The following is a 9,493-nucleotide window of genomic DNA, read 5'->3' as shown; positions in this document are numbered from 1 at the left end:
ATAGATGCATTATATCTTTCTCATTGTGTGACAGCCAGTTCCTAGTTCTGATGTTCAATGTTGTACCAGATTTAATAATTTTTGTGTTATGCCTGTATGTACTTTCTCTTTATTTGAGAAATAAGGTGATGTATTTCTTTATTACAGTAAGATTTTATATACTTGTATACATATCACACAGTCTGCAGTGAGCTATATATTTGATAAGCAGTGAGTATACCATAGACATTGATATTGAAATATATAGTAACTATGCAAGCAAACACACACACGTTGCTCCAAAAGTAATGCTTCCTATTTGTTTCCATGGAAACTCCAACAGATACAAAGAGCACAATAATGCTATTTAATGGAGGAAAATCTCAGCTGCAAAACACTGCTTTTCAGCAGAGTCACCACCATGAGGAATGCAATTTTGCCAGCAATGAACAAGAGCCATCACGCTGCGCTTGTAACAATCTGTGCCTGTGGAGGTGTCACACTGTCAGCACTGCTGAAACACACCATCCACTGCCTCACTGTGCTTACATCCACTGTTTGGTTTCCATAAATGCTCAGCAAGTGTCAGTGAATATCAATGGGTGTCATTTTTCAGATGGAGGAATTCAGTGACACACCTTTGCTCCACATGCCCTTCCATGTCAGACGCCAATTTGTCGGAATGCCCCTCTGCAGCCATCTGCCACACAACTAGAAAATATAATAGGATATTGGTAAGAAGGTTCAACTTCTACTGCCATACCATCACTGTCTGCCTCTGATGTTGTGGCCCAGAATAATAAAATCAAGGCTGTTGTGCTAAGTTGTTAATGCTGTGCACAAGTTAGTTTAATATCCATATTTGCTAACAATTGCATGACTTCAGTGATTTGGTATTGTAAATTTTGTAATTGGATTCCTTTAAATACAACTTCTTTTAAATGGGAGGTTTAAGTTTTGTATTTTCCTTAACGTTGCTGCTTTCTCTGCTGTGCAAATAAAGACAAAATAAGTCCTGAATTTTGATTGAAAACAGTGGATGATATTATTTGATGCTTAGCTCTGCAAAGCTATGCTTTCACATTATTTGCTTTTTTTTCAATCTGTTGTAGTCCTGGGGAGTCCAAGTCCTAAACTAATCAGTAAAGCTTCGGAGGGCTTTGCTTAATAAGCCAGTTCTTCAGGATCAGATTTTTACTAAGGACACCGAATATTATGAAGGTCTGGTAGACATTTCTCTGTGGCCTAGTTGGTCTTTTTATCAGTGGGTGAGAAATGACCATTTCAAGTTAATGGGTCTGGAAACAGTGCTTAACCATTAGATTAACTTCATTGCAGATATCAGCATAGCCAAATGGAGGGACAGATAGATACCATTTTTTTTTTCTTAATGAACTAAGCTTTTTGCAGAGACATAAAGTATGACGTCTGTGTTAGACCTGACTGTACTGCATGCCTCAGCTAGGACACTGAGGTTTGAACAAGTTGGGAGTGGCCTACTGTGGGCTAGCAAAGAAAATATTACTTGCTACCTGCTGTCTTCAGTTCCTAGCACTGCAGGGTATTGAGTAGGTTGTGAAAGCTGTTCTTTTTTTTTACAGGATCATAGAATCATTAAGATTGGAAAAGACCGTTGTGGTCACCTTGCACTCTGTTGCGTTTCATTTTTTTTACTGTCTCCATTTTTATGTCTGGTTTTGATAGCTTACTTCTTAGTGGACAATGCAGCTGAACACATTTTGTTTGGTTCAATTTTTTCCATGTTTAAAAACTAATTTTGGTCACTCAGATATATGTGATAATGGTATTTTATGGAAAAACACTCTCTAGTGCCTTTAGTGATAAAAATGTGTGCTGCTGTGTCTGTAGCTGACATGGTGTTTTGGATTTAGCCTGAGAACAATGTTGATAACACACCGATGTTTCAGTTGTTGCAGAGCAGGGCTGCGCAGAGCCAAGGACATTTCAGCTTCTGGTGCAGTCCTGCCAGTGAGAGGCTGGGGGGCCACAAGGAGCTGGGAGGGAACAGAACCAGGACAGCTGACCTAAACTGATGTTCTGTACCATCTGGCACCTTTTGGAACTATAAAACCAGAGAGAATAGGTCTGGAGGAGATCACAGAATCACAGAATCACAGAATCACAGAATCACTAAGGTTGGAAAAGACCTATAAGATCATCCAGTCCAACCATCCACCTATCACATCCAGATCTGCAGTGTTGGGACTTTCTGGGCATCAGTCGTCTGGTGGTAAGCAATCATATAGCACATTACTTGCTTTGTGTTTTAATTTTTTTCTCTCTTTTTTTTTCTCTCTTTTTAAACTATTCTTATCATAACCTACAAGTTCTTGTACTTTCATCTTCTTCGATTCTCTCCTCAATTCCACTGTGAAGGGAGGGAGTGAACAGCTGTGTGTTGCTCAGTTGCATGCCAGGTTAAACCACTAAACACTACTATTTTGGTTATTATAGGCCTTTGTACACAAAAGCTGTTGTGAAGTTTGCCAAATTTTAAGCACACTTGGCAGAATACACTGCATTTTTATGCACTGTAAAAACTTTGAAATAAAATGTTCTATAGTTTCAGATTTTTTACTCAAGAAATCTGAATATTCCTGTTGTTCAGTATAAAAAGTATCATAAACTTTATAGTACGTATGTATGTGTTTTCTTCGAGGCTTTCCTCTGAAGCCTTAACATAGAAGTAACTGAGAATGTGTTTTTTACTTAGCGTTTAAGTAGAGCAGCATCTGAAGAGTTGGACCTTTGACTTTGCAAACCCAAGCCTCTCTTTCAGATTACTAACATTTATATTACTGTTAAGCTATAGAAGTGTAAGCAGTGAGAAATAGGCAGATATCTGTGTGTATGGAATGCCCATGCATGCTCTTGCCAGAATCAGTTAACAAAAGACCAATCAAAAGTTAGAGGTTCAAAACAAGCAATTCTGTGTACTGCAACAGTAGTCTGAAGTGTTTCTTTTACTCAAAACTATCATGGTATAAGTTCTTTAATGAGCTATAATTCAAATAATCAAATGTTTCTCATTTTACGTTTGCAGACATTCCTTCCCATCATCAGTTTTAATCAGTTTTAATCTAATTATTTAGGACAGATAGTTTTTCAGCCAGGGTTGAGGAGGAAACAAAGTAGGGCTCCAAAGAGAAGTTGCTAGCTTACCTGTAGAGAGGCTACCACATACTCATTACACCAGCCTGAAGCTTAGTCATTGTTGTGAGATATGTATTAGTAGTTTCTTCTGAATAATTTATGTTTCTGTGCAAACTGGGTTAGTATTAGGAGTCCTAGAAATGTCAGGTTTCAAAATAATCCTTCTTGGTAAAAATATTCAGTGCAAAATACTATATTAAAGCAACATTGAAGCTGAGTTTTTAAAATACAAAAGACAGGAAATGCAAAGTAAAGGTTGCCATAGAAACCCTAACTGTACACCTTTAAGTAGGTAGTATGCTATTGGTTTTAATAACTTTCTCTTTGTACAACTCTATTATATGTGCCCTTTTTTATTATATGAATTCTAATGATATCAAATGCTATTTATAATATGTATTAATTGCATTGACTACTCAGCAGACATTAGAAATCAGGTGTGACCTGTGCTGACTCCATGGAAATAAATTGCATGTTGATATTAAGGTGACTGTATGATGTGTATCCAGAAAACATTACTATGGCTATTTTACCAGCTGAGGAATTGAGTGGTTTTTTTTTTTCTTTTTTTTTTTTTTTTCTGAGAATAGTACAGTATGGCTATCAACTTATGGAGCATCATTAGAAGATCAAAATCGTAGAAAACACAGGCAGTTTACAGGAGGTAGAATGTAAGTGGTACTTTAACTATGACCATGGTATGCTTCTTCAGCAAAGCATAAAAGTACAGCATTCATTCTTTACAAATGTGCATTATTTCCTCCAGTACTCCATCTTGTACTTCACAAAAACATAGGTATTGCTCTTTCTACTCTGTTTTCTTTCTGACAGGTCAGTTTTATACAAAACTGTATAAATCCTCTACAATTTTTTGGTTAGGCTGTAGAACTGAGATTTCCCCTCCCAATTCCAAATTCCATTATCTGCCTGCCAAAGGGGCAATTTTTTGTGAAGTTTTGTCTTCTTTTAGTTAGTCATTTCCTCAGTTAATATGCAAGAAATGCAAAGGTGTTGAACATGAGGAACCTCAAGTCAGGAGACCTGGCAGCAAGTAGTTTAACTTCTTTAGTATGTTATCTTGAAAAGTGTACATTACTCAGATGACGTCCTCAGATGATTCCAATTCATGTGGTATCTTGAACAATCTATTTCAGGAGGGGGACACTTTTGCAATTGAAATTTCCAGTGCATTTATTAAAGTTGGAAGATTGTCATCAAAATAGTATTTAAAAAAAAAAAAAAAAAGATAAAATGCAGTTCATTAATTTTTATTTCTTAGCCTGCTGGTAGCACTTTTGGCAGCACTGTTTGGTTAATAGTAAATACATTTCTAGGATGTATGAATACTGCAAGTGGCCATGATGTCCAGCTAAAGTAAAATCCTTGTACCTACAACTGCCATTGAGGACTGTCCCCTAAAAAGTCATAAATCGGGTTTTACATGTATTAATAAACTAATACAATTTTGGGGAGTGAAATATTAGTTGTTATTGAACATTTAAAGAACAATTACAGCCATTGCTAAAACCTGTTATAAGGAAAAAAGTATTCAAAATTAGATCTTAGTAAGGCAGACAAGAACTTCAAATGAAAACTCTGAGATCTTAAAACTCACACACATTAAGTGACTCCAGGACTCCATTAAGTACCGCTGCTGTATGTCAGTACAAACTTCCTGCAAAATCATAGCCTGCAAATAATCACTAATATGTTAGTCATTGATTTTATGAAATATTAGAATGTACTACTGGAAATTAAAAGGAAAATTTAAAATATTTTATTTGTTTCAGCTTCTCTATCCTCCAGGAAAATTTGATACTCCCTTAACAAAAATAATGCAAATGATAGGGAACTGCAGGGTGAAAGGACCACTGTAGGTTGGCAAGCTTCCTTTGTAGCTTCTCCTTTTGCCATTTTGGAGACTGAATTGGGAGTAGATTGACTGCTAATTGGTCTAAGTAGTATCTTTTCTTCTATTAATCTGAACTAGCTAGTGGCTCTTTTAACAAAGATGATTATGCTAGGACTTCTACTGGTACAATCTGATGATTTCATTCATTTCAATTTTATTGATTTCTTTTTCAGTGCAAGCTTTGTGTCTACAGCCTAGATAAGCTGGATGGCTCACAGGGATACAGCTGCAAGGACACCTGCTGGGGTGCCCATCCCTCCTCTCTCCCGCTGCTTTATGAGCTTTCCTTTGCTTTTCTCTTCTCAACGCAAGAAAAGTTACTTAGAATGTTTCTCTTGGCAGGGCATGGCGTCAAACGCTCAGGAGGATCTGAAGCAGAGTGGCTCTGAGGAAATGGGCAATGCAAGCCAACTACAGCAGGCAGAGGCATGTCAGGCATCACACAGCCGATGTCCCATCTGCCTGGATGCCATCTGCGATGCTGCCCACGTGCCCACCTGCTTTCACTGCTTCTGTTTTAGCTGTATCTGGCAGTGGGCTGCCATCAATGCTGTGTGCCCAATTTGTAGGCAACCTTTTGACCGCATCTTGTGTGCGATGCAAGCAGACGGTGACTATCAGAGGCATGCAGCCAGGGAGAGGATGTGGAACAGATCCCCGCAGCAGCACTCCAACCTGCGCCTGCATCACAGCAATGATCAGTCCATAGCAGAGAGAACAGAGCCTGCAGGGCACGCTGGCATCTCTGCACCCAGCACCTTCAGAGAGCAAGCCCTGCCGAATGCAGTGGAGCGCCCAGCAAGCCCCGTGGATGAGCATCCCAGAAACTTCAGCATGCTGCTGCTGCGTGCTCGGCTCCTGCATTTCCTTGAGTTGGAATAAACAGCCGTAAGCACTTCAAAGAACAACCGTCTGCAGGAAATGTTTTCTAGTTCTATCTCAGCAATGTGCTTCTTGGAGTGTGTTATGATTTTGTTTCCCAGAATTGCTGCAGCAGAGCATGTTTTGTTCTTCAGCTCCTGCCTCCCTCGCTCTTCTAAGTGCTGGGAGAGGGCAGTCTGAGCCTTGTGATTATCAGCCAGGAAACGTGTCCTGAAGACCTGCTAATGCAGATGCTGTAAAGAGTAGCCATGCTAGCAGCCCTGTCCCTGGATCCCTAGAGCTTTCTCAGAGCAGGCTGGAGGAAGCCCAAAGCTTCCTAGCATACAGCTAAACAAATGCATAATGCAACGGGTGAACAACTGGCTGGTGGATCAAGCTCAAAGGATGTTAATCAGGCTGGCAACTGGTCACTAGAGGGGTTCCCCACTGCTTCATTTTAGGGGCAGTTCTCTGATGTTTTCACAAATGACCTCCATACATGAATTGAAAATATACTGGATAACTTTGCAGGTGGCACTGAACTGGAAGGAGCTGTTGACTCTTCATGGGTAGAGAAGTCTTGCAGAATTCTTGACAGATTGAAGGGCTAGGAAATCACCAGCCTAATTAATTTCAACTGGAGCAAGTGCTGGATTCTGCAGCTGGGCAGCCCTGGTTGTACATACAGACTGGGAAACAAGAGACTGCAGAGCAGCCTTGCAGAGAATAATCTGGGGGTTCTGGCTGTCCACAATAGAACATGAGCCAGCAGTGTGCCCAGCAGCCAAAAGGGTCAGCCATACCCTGGAGTGCACCAGGACCAGCACTGCCAGTGGGTGAGGGAAGGGATTATCATGATCTGCTGTGTGCTATGCGGCCTCACCTTGAGGACTGTGCAATTTTGGGTGCACATTGTGATTTAACATTGGCAGGTGGACGCTGATCATTCACTCTACTCAGGTAGGATGGGGGCAGAAGAGAAAAAGTGGGGAACCCCTCTAGTGACCAGTTGCCAGCCTGATTAACATCCTTTGAGCTTGATCCACCAGCCAGTTGTTCACCCGTTGCATTATGCATTTGTTTAGCTGTATGCTAGGAAGCTTTGGGCTTCCTCCAGCCTGCTCTGAGAAAGCTCTAGGGATCCAGGGACAGGGCTGCTAGCATGGCTACTCTTTACAGCATCTGCAAGAAATCATGAGTTGAGATAAAAGCAGATTATTAGGTAAAGCAAAAACTGTGCATGAAAGCACAAGTAAACAAGGAATTAATTTGCTACTTCCTATCAGGCTGATGTTCAGGCAGTTCCAGGAAAGCATGGCTCATTATGTGTAACAATTTCTTGGGAAGAAAAATGCCATCATTCGAAATGTTCCCCTTTCTCTTTTTGTCCAGCTCTTAATGGTGAGCAGGATGCTATGCGGCATAGAATATACCTTTGGCCAGTTTAGGTCAGATGTCCTGGCTGTGTGCTCTCCCAATTCTTTGTGTACATCCAGCTTTTTGCTGATAGGGTGGCACAAGAAACTGAATAGTCCTTGACTAAGTGTAAGCACTGTTCTGCAACAGCTGAAAACACTGGTCTGTTATCAGCACTATTTTCATAAAAAAAATAGAAGAAATCACAGCAACGTATCAGCTACTGTGAAGAAAATTAACTTTATCCCAGCCAAAACCATGACAGTGCTGCAATATAAGAAGGAAATAAAATATTAGAGAGCCTCCAAAAGAGAGCTATGAAGATAGTTAAAGGTCTCAAGGGCAAGATGTATGAGGAGAGGCTGAGGCTCCTGGGTGTGCTGAGCACAGAGCAGAGGAGCTGAGGGGAGGCCTGATGGCGGCTGCAGCTCCTGACAGGGAGCGGAGGGCAGCGCTGAGCTCTGCTCTGTGTGACAGCGACAGGGCCCGAGGGAACGGCATGGAGCTGTGCCAGGGGAGGGCAGCTGGGGGCTGGGGACAGGGGCTGCACCTGAGAGGGAGAGTAGTCAGGCACTGGAACAGGCTGCCCAGTGCCTGCCATGACCTCAAACTGATGGAGTTCAAGAAACATTTGGACAGTGATCTCAGACATGGAGCTTGAATTTTGGGTGGTCCTGTCTGGAGTCAGAAATTGAATTCAGAGATGCCTGTGGGTCCTTGGTCTGTGATCCCTGGTCTGACCTCCTTGTTGGTGATTCTTGGAACAGAAGACTGTCCTGGATATCTCTCAGTGCCCTTTCCAAGCCAGAATTTCCTGGAATTGTCAGTCTTGCCCACACTGCTTCCTCGATCATGCAGCTTGACTCATCCTGTTCTCTCACCTTTGGATCTTCATTAAGACATCCCAGCACGACTATCTGAACAACATTCCCTCATAATATTTGTAGATCCCCAAATGCTTTTGCCATGTATCTCACAAGGACTACTGCAGTCCTTCTGGCAGTGCTCTCTGACTGAGCACTGCCAGAGGTTGCCCTGAGGTGTTGGAGTCTCCATCATCATCTCCAGCTGTCTGTATATGGACCTGGACAACCTGCTGTAAATGGTCCTGCTTGAGCAGGATGGTAGGACTGGATCATGTCCAGGGGACCCCAGTCATTCAGTGATTTTCTTAAATGGTTGGTGAGATTCAACTTTTCTACAGTAACAAAGTCCCCCATTCTGAAACCATCTATTTATGCCAGAGAAGAGAAGGCTAAGGGGTGAATCTCATTATTGAATATAAATAGCTTATGGGAGGGAATAAAAAAGCCAAAGACAGACTCTTCTCAGTGATAATCAGTGGACAGAGAAGAGGCAATGAACAGAAATATCAGAAATTTGATAAACCATTCCTTCCTATGGCATAAAGTCCTATCTGTTATTGACAGGGAAAACCTGTCATTTCTATATATTTGCAGTAACAACTGAGGCAGTAACATATTGATTGCTTACCCTAAAAAATAACACAAAGTGCAATGCAGTACACAGGTAAACACATAGTTTGTTATCATATATACTGAAAAGTCCATGCATCTAACTATTTGCAGTCTGAGGGCATTAAATGTCCAAAAGCTTAAATAAGTGTGTTGAATTCTGTAATTTTCATCACTTGATTTTTTTTTTTTTTTTAAGATCCACAGTACTAAAAACAGTATTATACCAGTTCCTCTTGGAAGAGGAACTTGGATTGTTTTATACTCATAAATAATTTCATACTCCTAAAAATCTAGTGTAACTACTGAAGCTAGTAACTGCTGTAGCTGGAATGCTTTATTTTCCCTATTATATAGATGTAAATACTTCAAGATTTTGATTTCAAGACACCATTCTTGTACAGAAGACAAATAAATAAAGGTGTCATGGCTTTATGATTTTTGTTATCAGTATTCCACACCATAAGATCATGTAGTGCACTGGGAGTTAAAGAGTTAATGCTCCAGTTCTGTGGATTGTCAGTAGTTTTGGGTATGCCTGTTTCAGAAAAAAAGAACTACATATCCCAGAGAAATTTTCATTTCTGTTTTCCGTTCAGAGGGGAAGATAAAACTGCTTGCAGATCACAAGATGTCCCCTCTGCTCATCTCTGCAGCATGTGCTCCCTAGCTGTCT

At 40.8% G+C, this 9,493-nt stretch overlaps 1 protein-coding gene across 3 annotated transcripts; it reads left to right on the top strand.

Moving 5' to 3' along the window:
- Nucleotides 1-572: 572 nt before the first annotated feature.
- LOC116239917 (E3 ubiquitin-protein ligase Topors-like) lies at nucleotides 573-6,240 on the top strand. 3 transcript variants are annotated; one of them, XM_090132005.1, is made up of 3 exons: nucleotides 573-713; nucleotides 1,908-2,230; nucleotides 5,408-6,240. In XM_090132005.1, exon 3 carries the CDS (start codon nucleotides 5,411-5,413, stop codon nucleotides 5,945-5,947), a length of 537 nt encoding a protein of 178 aa, XP_089988131.1. In that variant the 5' UTR covers nucleotides 573-713; nucleotides 1,908-2,230; nucleotides 5,408-5,410; the 3' UTR covers nucleotides 5,948-6,240. The 3 variants fall into 3 exon arrangements, with proteins under 3 accessions (XP_089988131.1, XP_089988132.1, XP_031466026.1); XM_090132006.1 differs by adding an exon at nucleotides 3,744-3,824 and having other exon boundaries at nucleotides 573-2,230; XM_031610166.2 differs by having other exon boundaries at nucleotides 573-2,230.
- The last annotated feature ends 3,253 nt before the right edge of the window (nucleotides 6,241-9,493 follow it).

Source organism: Phasianus colchicus, chromosome Z, assembly GCF_987193195.1.
Source record: "Phasianus colchicus chromosome Z, bPhaCol1.hap1.1, whole genome shotgun sequence".
In the NCBI taxonomy this organism is placed as follows: Eukaryota; Metazoa; Chordata; class Aves; order Galliformes; family Phasianidae; genus Phasianus; species Phasianus colchicus.
This window is presented reverse-complemented; position numbering and strand designations above follow the sequence as displayed.

Excerpts from the sequence above, each read along its gene's own strand:
- LOC116239917 (XM_090132005.1), top strand. The coding sequence starts at position 5,411 with ATGGCGTCAAACGCTCAGGAGGATCTGAAGCAGAGTGGCTCTGAGGAA.